The sequence below is a fragment of the Aphidius gifuensis genome, linkage group LG2 (genome assembly GCF_014905175.1).
Source record: "Aphidius gifuensis isolate YNYX2018 linkage group LG2, ASM1490517v1, whole genome shotgun sequence".
Taxonomy (NCBI): Eukaryota; Metazoa; Arthropoda; class Insecta; order Hymenoptera; family Braconidae; genus Aphidius; species Aphidius gifuensis.
In genome coordinates, this window is record NC_057789.1 from 28,280,682 (window position 1) to 28,292,310 (window position 11,629).

At 22.6% G+C, this 11,629-nt stretch overlaps 3 protein-coding genes across 4 annotated transcripts; all 3 read left to right on the forward strand.

Moving 5' to 3' along the window:
* Nucleotides 1-4,549: 4,549 nt before the first annotated feature.
* On the forward strand, nt 4,550-7,678 carry LOC122850054 (la-related protein 6). Its single transcript, XM_044149039.1, has 3 exons — nt 4,550-6,196; nt 6,401-6,767; nt 6,835-7,678. The coding sequence occupies exons 1-3, from the start codon at nt 5,360-5,362 to the stop codon at nt 7,491-7,493; spliced, it is 1,863 nt and encodes a 620-aa protein (XP_044004974.1). The 5' UTR covers nt 4,550-5,359; the 3' UTR covers nt 7,494-7,678.
* A 1,175-nt stretch (nt 7,679-8,853) lies between these two features.
* LOC122850055 lies at nt 8,854-9,600 on the forward strand. The gene is made up of 3 exons (XM_044149040.1): nt 8,854-9,205; nt 9,283-9,348; nt 9,420-9,600. The coding sequence occupies exons 1-3, from the start codon at nt 9,059-9,061 to the stop codon at nt 9,516-9,518; spliced, it is 312 nt and encodes a 103-aa protein (XP_044004975.1). The 5' UTR covers nt 8,854-9,058; the 3' UTR covers nt 9,519-9,600.
* A 215-nt stretch (nt 9,601-9,815) lies between these two features.
* LOC122850056 lies at nt 9,816-11,617 on the forward strand. 2 transcript variants are annotated; one of them, XM_044149041.1, is made up of 7 exons: nt 9,816-10,062; nt 10,132-10,230; nt 10,310-10,465; nt 10,547-10,848; nt 10,917-11,052; nt 11,129-11,231; nt 11,308-11,617. In XM_044149041.1, exons 1-7 carry the CDS (start codon nt 9,954-9,956, stop codon nt 11,474-11,476), a joined length of 1,074 nt encoding a protein of 357 aa, XP_044004976.1. In that variant the 5' UTR covers nt 9,816-9,953; the 3' UTR covers nt 11,477-11,617. The 2 variants fall into 2 exon arrangements, with proteins under 2 accessions (XP_044004976.1, XP_044004977.1); XM_044149042.1 differs by having other exon boundaries at nt 10,550-10,848.
* The last annotated feature ends 12 nt before the right edge of the window (nt 11,618-11,629 follow it).

The following is an 11,629-nucleotide window of genomic DNA, read 5'->3' on the forward strand; positions in this document are numbered from 1 at the left end:
AAATCAACAGTTTGAATTTTAAAAATAATAATACACTATGGAACTGTTAAATAGTTAATTAGTGTGAATGATAAAAATAAAAAGAGTGCATAATTTATAAGTGAATGTAAAAGATTAAAAATTTACTCATTAAAATTAACTTAAATTTAATAATTTTTTTTTTTTCGAAATTGTTGTATTGATATGAAAAAAAAAATTCAAAATTTGATTGTATATTATTATTAATTAAATGAAAATTAATTTAAAAAAAAAAAACAAATATGCTATTATGAAAATGTTAATTATTTATTTTTAAAATATCACAGCTTTTTTCTTATTAAATTTAAAAATAAAAAAACAAATAAACATTGCAGGATGGTGCAGAATATAAATAAATAAATTCACAGGAGTGAATGTAGAATAATAATAAAAAAAATATATAAACAATGATGATTTATTTGAATATATATTTAAAATTCATGATTATAATTTTTATTGTTTAAATTTATTATTATAATAATATTATGAAAAATAGTCAAGTTTACAAAAGTAATTGAGGTCGAGTATATCCATTACAAAAAATAATTGCAACTATAAAAAAAAATGATAAAAACATTTAATAAGAAATATTAACAGCGAAGATAATAAATAGAAAAAAAATAAATATATAAATAACTTAATAATTCCAGTATTCCACACAAATTAAAATAGATAAAAATAAATGAAAAAAAAAAAAATAACTAGACTAACCATCAGACTATTGAATAAATCATCAAGTGATTATGTATTATTTTTTTCTTCAACATTTCCACATGTTTTTGTGGTGGTTTAAAAAAAATATGTAATATTAAATGACGATGATGATAATAATAATGATTAATAAATTAAAAGGTAATATCAAGTTGAGGTAAATTTAATTTGTAATAATATTGAGACGAGGAAAGATAAAGAAAAAAAAAAAAACAAATTGAAAAATTTATTTGAAAAAAGCAAGTAAAAAAAAAATAACGAGAGAGACGTCTCCGGGTTTAAATTGAAGGACAAACTGGTGTGTATGATACATTGTATACTGGGTCAAGGGATTTTCAAGTTTGTCCGTACGACGCACTCTTAAAGTCTTAAACAACTACCCATATTGTTTATTTAATTGTTTATATTTAAAACAAATATGCAGCATACCAAAAATAAACTCAAGATCATTCCGGGTTGTTGTCTTCAACAAAAACTTCTATACAAATAAATTACACATTTAATTATTTCATTTTTTCTATATAAAATATTATTTTAATATTTTATTTAAACAATTAACTATTATTATTTTTTTTTTTTTTTGAGAGAGAATGTGTGAATGAAAGTTTTGCATGAATGGTACCATCAACCTTTAACTTGTTCCAGTTCAAGGTAAAATGTAAATTATTATTTATTGAAAGTAATAGAAATTTTTAACAAAAAAAAATAATTAAATATATATAGATCATTTTAAAAATAATAAATATTCAAAAAATATATTATAGTATTTAACTAGACAAAAAATAAAATCACAAATGTCATGAACGTTCTTGAACTTTTGCTGAGTGAAAGAATCGTGTCTCAAAATTATTACGTAATTTATTACTATGATTATTTTTAAATTTTTTATTCATATATTTTTGCGATCTAATCCCTCAAGTAAATTTTGTGTGGCAAAAAAAAAAAATAAATAAAAAGAGAGTGAGTCTGTTGAATGGGCCTGATCAAGATTAGAATAATGAAGCATTTGGCTCTCAGGTCGAAGACTTGATATTACGCAAACTATATTTTTTTTTCTTTCATTTATTATTATTGTTTTTTGTGTCTTTTATAATCACCATTGAAATTGTGTTTATGAAAAAAAAAAATATATATATTAGAGTGTGTCTAATTGAGTATATAAAAATGGAAAAAAAATATGAATAATTTACTTATTTATTGACAGACATTTAGCTATGAGCCAAGTGATTATTAATATCACGTAACTTTTCTTGAATTGATCAATTTAATATCGATTAATTGGTTCAATAATTTTTATTTTTTTAAAAGATTTTTCAAAGGATTTATCACAGGATATGTTCAAGCTCGATTAATTCAATTTTCATATTTTTAAAATTATTATTTCGATCGATTTATTCTTAATTAAAATTTCATATTAAAAATGATCGAAATCGATTGAAAATTGATCAATAAATTATTTAAATATTATACTATTGTTTAAATAAATTAATGTTTTTTATTTTTTTTATGAAAATATAGTGCTGAAGCAAGTAGTGGACATTGCCATGTGCTAGCAATTTTATTTTTTTAAATTTAAATTTTTTTTTATATAGCCACTGTCTGGTAATATGGTCATGGTCATCCTGGCAAATCACCCCGGGGGCCTCGCACTTATACTTATTGTTAGTTCATCGTGTACATAACACATACGATCATACTGACTCACAAATTATTTATTTTAACCAGTGGTACTCATCTAACAAAAAACAGGTAAAATTAAAAATTAAATTATTTATCTAAATAAATTTATAATAAAAATATATTTTATGAATTTATTTAGGGATAATTTTAAGGGTTGTTTTTTGTGGTTAATGATCATTTGAATAATAATTTTTTATTTTTAAATTGAGTAATTATGGTATTATTTTTATTTCATTTTATTTTTATTTTCGAGTAATTTGTATTGAATAATGAATTCATAGATATATAAATATGGCAAAATTAATTCGCATATTTGGTGGGCTACCCTGACCCAGTTTTTTTACCCTGGTATATATGATTCCTGTCTCGCATTCACCGCCAACATCGAATGAGATATATTGCCCCAGGGTAAAATCACTTTGTACTGCCCTCTTCTTGTATTTATCTGTACAGAGTATTACAATAAAAAAAATAAATAAAAAAAAACAACATTTAACTTGTACACGTGTCCTTCAATTATTATTTTTTTATTTATTTTTTTTTTTTTTACCTTCTGGTACATTTATATGTATATATCAGTTTAATTTTATCTCATAAATTTACAAACGAGTGCCAGTAAATTTCCGTGCTTCATGAACATCCCTCAAATGCTGGAATTAATTTTTTATTTTTTTCTAAATTTGCAAAAAAACAATCTGTATATTTTTTTATAAAAGAAAAATTATTTAGTTGATAAATTGATAAATGTTCAATGAAAAAATTATAATTAAAATTTTTCAAATTTTTTATCATAGCATTCCAATAGCTTGACGAATTTATTAGTATTAATTTAAAATTCAAAATGTAAAAAAATAAAATCTAAATTCTGTAAAAAATAATATATCATTGATGTTGTTAATTTTTAAATTGAAAAAAAAAAATAAATAAATGAATTTATCAATTATATAAAGCAACATGAAAAAAAATAAAAAAATATAATTAAAATAATTAAATTATATAATGCATTTATGATTGAAAAAATGTAACAGGATCTTCTCGACTAAAAAAAATAATAATAAACAGCCAATAATATATAAATAAATAAAAAAATTTTCTATGATTTCAGCCTTCTACAATCAATACAATTAAATCCTATAAATTTTCATGAACAAAGTTGAAAAAAAAAAGCAAAACAATAAATAAAAAAATACATCAAAGAGCTAAACATAGTTACAATAATAAAACGTTTTAAATATGCACGCAAACAGTCATATCAAAGATTAAACAAAATAAAAAAATAAATAACAAATAAAAAATAGATGAAAAAAAATAATAACAACTTTGTCGGATATGAATTTGACCATTCAATTATTCAATTTGTCAAGAAAAACAAAGTAATTCTAAGAATAAATAAAAATTATTATTCTAATTAAATATAATTACATAATATTTATTTATCAAACATACATCTATCTAAAATTAATACATTGATAAAAAACATAAATATTTAAAAATAAATTTAAATAAAAAAAAAGTTGTTGCAATTATTTTGGATTTATTTTATCAAATAAATTTAATAGTAATAAATTAAACAAATACAAATATTTATTAAGCATTTATATAAATAAATAAATATATTTTTGATAAATAAAAATAAAAAAAATAGCGTCCTTTCTCGTCGTTGACTCCTTACATGATACCAGCCGCACTTGACCCATATCTTATTATGCTCAAAGCGTCCGGATGCGACACAAAATACACTGATCTTTTGGAGGTCATTGATTTTTACTGTCTTTGATTTTAAAATATAAAAATTTTCTTATATTTTGCGCTTTTTTTTTTTTCCGACAAATTTTTATATAACTTAACATTTTTTACAATCTTAAATACGAATAAAATTAATAATAATTAATTAACACATGTTTTATTATCAATAGTCACAATTATTATTCAATTGACCTTCAAATTAAAACATCCTTCTTTCAATTACATGTGTATTTTTATATCATCAAATAAATATATCCTGAAACAATTTTTTTTAAATTAATTTCAAATTGAATTTTTTGAATAATTTATTTGAATTTTTAAATGTATTTTTGTTTTCCAAATTCAAGGTAATAGTAATCATGAAAATTAATAATAGTATTATTGAATTTTTAAGAAAAACAATATTAAAAATTTCCATCAAAGTGTAATAAAAATAAAAATAAATAAATATTGCTTGCTATAAATAAAAGAGTAAAAAAAAAAAAAAACATTCAATGTGACTTTAATTAAGTAAAAAGTCAGAGTCAGTGTTACGAGGATAGAGTGATTCTTGACCGGCATTATAGAAGGTCACAACCTCCATCGAGGTCCTGGTGACCATGCATTGGCCCTTCCATGTATGCAGCCCAAGGAAGTAAACGAGAAATCAAGTTATTCATGATGATGATGATGATGATGCTCATGACGATATATCAACTTGCCAACAATTTTGTATAAAATATCAGTTGTTGTCAATGATGATGATGATGTTGTTGATGTTGCTGATGATGTTGATGATGTTGATGATGATGATGGTAGTGGTGGAAATTAACGATTCTATACAAAAAGCGCAAGCGCAAAAAACCAGCGGGGAAAGTACTTAAACCAAGTCTCGAGAACATTTAATTCTGAGGCCATTCTTGTCTTGACTGCCATTCAGTTAATTTATAATAATTGTTTTAATTTATAATACATTTTTTTTTTTATCAAACATAAATTCATTGCCAATATTTTAAATACTTTTATATCTTATAAAATAAATTTACGCTCAGATTATTAAATAATAGTTTTGAAAAATATAAAAATATAAAATACAATTAATTTATTTTATTTTATTTTATTTTATTTATAAATTAATAATAAATAAAAGTGATATTTTTATAATGATAGCTGTTGTTTAAAGTGTTTGATAAACGAATATTTAAATTGTTTATAATTGTCCATAATGGAAAAAATGGATGAACAAATGGAAATACAAGATGAATCATTTGATGAAGTTGGTAGTTTAATATTTTCACCACCACCAATGATTAAATCAGATACAAAAGATAGCATATCATCAATTGATAGTGATATTAGTATTTCATTTGATCGTAGATGTTCAAAAGATGAAGAAGCTGATTTATCTGATTCAGCAAGTGGTACAGATGAAACTGATAGAATATTAAATACTAAAAAAATTAAAAAAATAACAATAAATTCAACTAAAAAATTAAGTAACAATACAACAGATAATAATAATGATAAAATTAATAATGAATTAAAAAATTTAATAATAAATAATGAAATAAAAAATTCAGCAATAAATAATGAAACGAATAATATTAAAAATGAAGATGAAGAAGAAGATGAAGAAGAAATAATAATAAGTGATGAATTAGCTGAAAAAATAACAAGTCAAGTTGAATTTTATTTTTCTGATGATAATATAATAAAAGATGCATTTTTATTAAAACATGTTAAAAGAAATAAAGAAGGATATGTATCATTAAAATTAATATCAAGTTTTAAAAGAGTTAAACATTTAAGTAGAGATTGGAGAGTTGTTGGTAAAGCCTTGAGATTAAAATCTAAAAAATTACAAGTCAATGAACTTGGTACTAAATTAAGAAGACTAAATCCATTGCCACAGTATGATCAAACATTACCATCAAGAACAATTATTGTATCAAAGCTACCAATTGATAAATTAACAATTGAAAATGTTGCTGAAATATTTCGTAAATGTGGTGAAATTGCATTGATTAGAATACTTAGACCTGGACATCCTGTACCAGCTGAGGTAATTAAATCTCATTTGTTTATCTTTTTTTGCAAATAAAATAATAATAAATAATGACTAATAAATCAAGTTGAATTACATTAAATTAACTTGATAAATTAATTATTTATATTTATTATTGAGTCATATTTATTTATTTAATTAACAACTTGTTTACAGTATTTACTAATTATTTATTTATTTATTTATTTATTTATTCAACAGGTAAGACAAGCAATTGCTAAAAAATCAGAGCTTGGAAATGATGATGAATGTGCATTAATTGAATTTACTGATTCATCATCAGCAAGAAATGCACAAAAATTAATAATTGGTAATGCTAAAATATATGAACTTCAACAATTTTCATCAAATGATAAAAAAAGAAAACAACAATTAAATCAACAAAAAGAACAACAAAATGGTAAAAAAAATTTAACACTTAGAATGTCAACAGCAAGAGAAAAATCATATATTAATTCATCAAGTTGTCCAAGTGGTTCTGAGGATGATATAAGAAATTTTAGAATTTCTAAAAATCCAAGAATACAAAATAGAAATATATTTGCACCAGTAACAAGTCCATATCAAGGTAAAAAACAATCATATCAAGAAAAAAATGATAATTGTTGATAATATAAATATTTTATTTTAATTAGGTCCACCATCACCAGATGTTTGGCTTCCACGTCGTTTTTCAGCATGTTCAATTGGCTCAGCAGATAATCCAAATAATTTATTATTAAGACGTTTATCTGGTTGTTCAAATTCAGGATCAAATTCTGATACTGGTTCTTATCCAGGTACACGAAGATTTTCATCATGTTCATCAAGTTCAGAAAATGGTTATTCATCACCATTATTTCATCATCATCAACAACAACAATCACATCAAAATCCACTTTATCCATCATTTAATTATTGGACAAATCAAACACCAAGAAGATTTTCATGTTGTACAACAACTGGAACAACTGGATTATCAAATAATATACCAGCTGGTTATGGTTTTGATTATAATTCACCTTTTTATCAAACTGGTAGACGTGCATCAGCTGATTGTGGACCATTTTTACGACGTTTATCAAATTGTAGTCGTGATTCTGGTTATGATGGAACAAGAAGAGCATCATCATGCTCATCATCATCTGATTCATGCTCTGGTTTTCGTTCACGTAGTAATAGTGGATTTGTTTTAATGGCACATTTACCAGAAAATGTTACGAGAATGCCATCTGGACCTGATGGAACACGTGGATTTGGTAGAAATAATAATCATTCAACTAATCATTCACAAACAATTGTGCCATCTTGTTAATTTTATAATTTATAATCAATGAAAAATAATTAAAATGCTTCATTGTGATTTGACTTTTATATAATTGTATATATTTATTTTATTATTGTCTTGAATACAGATGTTGGACAATATGTACACAATGATGATGACTTTTTTAATTATCATACAAGTTTTTATTAAAAAAAAAATCAAACGAAAGACTTAAAAATAATTTTACTTGTTTATTTATTTAATAATAATTTAATCCTTTATAGTTAATTGTTATTTTAGTTGATAAATAAAATATTAAAATTTAAACTCAATTGAAAATATTAAATTTCAGTTTTTAAATTAAATAGTATCGCCATCTCGAAGTATGATCAATCAACTTTATGAAATCCATATCTCTTTCTCTCTTCTCTCTCTAAAAAATACACTATTATTATTATCAATTTTGTGTTTACCTAAAATTGTCTGTTTACAATCATTCAACAAATTTTAATTCAATGTAAAATTGTTAATAAAATAATGTGATTGTTGCTCAAACAAAAAAAATTAATTATCAAAAAAAAAAAAATTAAATCAAGCCAGGATAATTTAGAAATTCCGTTCAGTGGTTTTAACAAAAGTGATTAAAAATAAACAATAAACATTTGATATATAAAATTAATATTACTAATTGAATTAAAAATTGTGTAGTGGCTAAATGTTATCATCAAAATCATCATCAGTTAAATAAAAAATAAAACATGACTATTGATTTTGAGGTTAGGTTTTAAAACGTCAAACAAAAAAACAACAATAGAAAAACTTGCAAGAAAAAAAGCTAAATATTATTGTTAAACAATAACAATGTATGTTTTGTCAACAATTTTTTTATTACCTCATGGTGGTGTAATTCATAAAACATTAATGTTTTTATTAAAACTTGGCTGGAAATCAAGATTTCGACTACCTGTTTTAATTATTGCTGCATTTATTGTCATGGATATTAAAATGCAACTTGAAATTGATGTCAACACACGCAATGATGATGATTAATTTAAAAAATTAATATTAGTAACAAAAAATAATAAAATTTATATAATTGTTATTTCATATAATTTTTTTTCTTAATAATTATTCCTAAAAAAAAAAAACATCATGTTAATGACTTTTTAAATTTATTTATCTTTCTTGTAAAATAATAAAATTTTATAATAAAACAGTATTAAATATTTTATCATTACAAATAAATAAGTATAAAAACAATTTGTTTTTTTCATTTGTTTTTATAAATTGAATAATTATCTAATAAATGTTAATCATTATTTGATATTGTGAGGTATTTAATATTTATTTTTTAATAAAAATAATAGTGTAAATTAAATTTTAAGGCTAATATGCGTATTTGAAAATGTTAAAAATATATTTTTGTTTGTGAGATAATAGAGGTAATTGAAAAATGAAGCCTAGTCTTTGTCCTTTTGATTAAAAATTGAATAAACTTGAAGTGTTTCTAGCAAGTATATAATAAGAAAATTGTCAAGACTTTCAATCAGTATATTTTTTAAATTCACTTTGAGCCAAACCAACTCAATCAATTTTCTTTTTTGTATTTTAAAATGTACAATATTTATCATCATCAAAAGAGTATTTTTTTATTAACAATTTTGTTAATTATTGGACAAATTTTTTGCTCTGGGCTTCTTGATACTATTGAGAATCGTAATCTCGATACAATTTTACCACGTGCTCCAGTTTCTGTAATGGTAATTAGCCACTTAAATTGTTAAATTAAAATTTAATTAATTAATCAATTTATTCATCTATTTATTGTTTTTTTCAGAGTAATTCGTTTGATAATATTTTGCCAAAAGACAATGTGTTTCCTTGTTATGTCGAGTACCAAGTGGTAAGAAAAAAAAACCTCATCTTCTTAGATTTTATTTTAAAATAATTAATCAATTTATTTATTTTATTTAGACTAAAAGAAGACCTGGACAATGTATTCAACTTGGTCAAAATACAAGAGGCTGTGTTGCTGGATCATTCATTGACCCATTCAATCCTGATTGTCTGTAAAATTTTAATTTTCAAATAATGTCAAACAACTGATCAAACAAATAAATCTACAAAAAGAAAAATACTCGAAATAAATTTACTATTTTACTTATCGAAAAAAAAAGCATTGCAAAATTTTTTCTACAAATAAAAATAAATAAATTATGTTAAATTGTATTATTTATTTAAATTAAATTATTCAAATATTAAATTAAAGTGAAGAATAATACAAAAAGGTATTTTTATAAATTGCTAGTAATAATTTTAAGTTAGATCTGTCTTTCAGAATAAATTGTCTCATGGGGATTTCCAATAACACTCGACAAATTTATCCCATTATTCCACAAGTTGAAATATATATCTGTAATTATTTTAACAGTGGAGGATGAGATTTTCATGGTGGGGATATATTTATTTACTCTAGATATCCATTGAGCAAGTTGTTCAAACATTTCAATGATGCAGCTACGACAGGATCTTCTGTTACTCATTGTGTTAAATTTTTTTTTACAAATTTCTAAAGCACAAATCTCACCGTCTGAAGATTTTCAATATTTATATTTTGGTAAAATTAAAAATAAGATAATTTATTCATCTACAATGTTTTGTAATTTTTAATTAAATTATTTTTAAGATAAACTTGCAGTGGCACTTTATAAAAATGTTCAATTTATGACAGCTCGATTGGAACAATTAAATATTGATGCCATTTTTGGCTTGGCATTGACCGAAGGTAAGACAAAAAAAAAAACTAGAAAATTAATAAATAAAATGAAATTAATAAATCAAATTTTTTATGATTATTTTTACAGCTAATTTAATGTCAATTTTGTCACCGAAAAATTCTGATATTTTAACAGATGATATGGTTTATGATATTCTAAAAATTATCGAAATGTCTTCAGCCTCACGAAACGATGAAAAATCGAAATTAATTATAAATAAAAATAAAAATAAAATGTCTGAGTGTAAATAAATGAATATTAATTTTTAAATTAATTTTTTCATCGTCAAAAATAATAGTTGTTATTTATTTTATTTTTTTTTAGTAGTTAAAGTTTTAACTGAGCCAGAAATTTGGATTAGATCAATTGAATGGAAAAAAGGATATTTAAAAATGAGACCAATTATAAATGCAACAATAAATAATATTGATGTTAAAAAATTAATGTTTTCTGGAACACCACAAGAAAAAGAAAGTGATTATTGTCTAATTGAATTATCAAATTTAAAAAGACAAAATAAATTTTGTAAAATTTCAAATAATTGTAGTGAAATGCTTGTTAGAAATGATCATTCAAGAGGATATCCTCTGACACATCGTCTTCTTTTTGTTCAAACTGCTCTTGCTGTAAGTTGTAAATTAAAAATATTTTATAATAAAAAAAATTGATAAATAATTTGTGTATTAATTTCAAGTTAAACTGCAAAGAAATATCGATGATAAATTTACCAACTTTAATTACCAATTACTGTGAAAATATATTTGAAGATTTAATATTATTGGAGTCCTTAAATTTTCCATTGTCATCAAAAGATCTTGCAATGGAACAGAGTAAATATTTTCATCAAGCTTTGATATAATTAAAAAATACAAACCTAATTTATCATTTGTTTTTTTTTTAACACAGTATTTTTATGTGGCATGGAAGGATATTTAGAAATAGCTAATATTCATTATGCCAAGTTGTTATTAAGTTGGCCAAGCTCAATTGGATGTTACTCATCAAATGGGTAAGTAAATATTAATTTAAAAATAGTTGATGAGTTTTAAAAATTTATTCTAATAATACTTTTTTATTTGTAAAAGATTTGATAATGTTAAACATCAACGATATTCACGATCAACAAATTTAATGGATTACGGATGTGATAATCATGCATCTGGTGTTGCTGCAGCAACATTGAGTTTATTACTTCGAGCACTTGTTGAAAATTATGATGGATTTATAGCACCAATTGAGACACCAGAATTCTAAATTAAATACTAAAATTCTTCTGACATCTGTGAGCTTGTTTGATGAGTCAATCAAATCATCAAATCATCACAATGACTTTCAAAGAATTTATACATAATATTGCAATTAATCGACTTATCCAATTTATATTCATTTAATTATTTAAACTTTTAA

Bases quoted from the DNA above. Each gene is read 5' to 3' on its own strand.
- LOC122850054 (XM_044149039.1), top strand. From the start codon at position 5,360: ATGGAAAAAATGGATGAACAAATGGAAATACAAGATGAATCATTTGAT. The intron at 6,197-6,400 runs GTAATTAAATCT...TTTATTCAACAG, and splicing joins GACATCCTGTACCAGCTGAG to GTAAGACAAGCAATTGCTAA. The intron at 6,768-6,834 runs GTAAAAAACAAT...TATTTTAATTAG, and splicing joins AGTAACAAGTCCATATCAAG to GTCCACCATCACCAGATGTT.
- LOC122850056 (XM_044149041.1), top strand. From the start codon at position 9,954: ATGATGCAGCTACGACAGGATCTTCTGTTACTCATTGTGTTAAATTTT. The intron at 10,466-10,546 runs GTAAATAAATGA...ATTTTTTTTTAG, and splicing joins TAAAAATAAAATGTCTGAGT to TAGTTAAAGTTTTAACTGAG. The intron at 11,232-11,307 runs GTAAGTAAATAT...TATTTGTAAAAG, and splicing joins GGATGTTACTCATCAAATGG to ATTTGATAATGTTAAACATC.
- LOC122850055 (XM_044149040.1), top strand. From the start codon at position 9,059: ATGTACAATATTTATCATCATCAAAAGAGTATTTTTTTATTAACAATT. The intron at 9,206-9,282 runs GTAATTAGCCAC...TGTTTTTTTCAG, and splicing joins GTGCTCCAGTTTCTGTAATG to AGTAATTCGTTTGATAATAT. The intron at 9,349-9,419 runs GTAAGAAAAAAA...TATTTTATTTAG, and splicing joins GTTATGTCGAGTACCAAGTG to ACTAAAAGAAGACCTGGACA.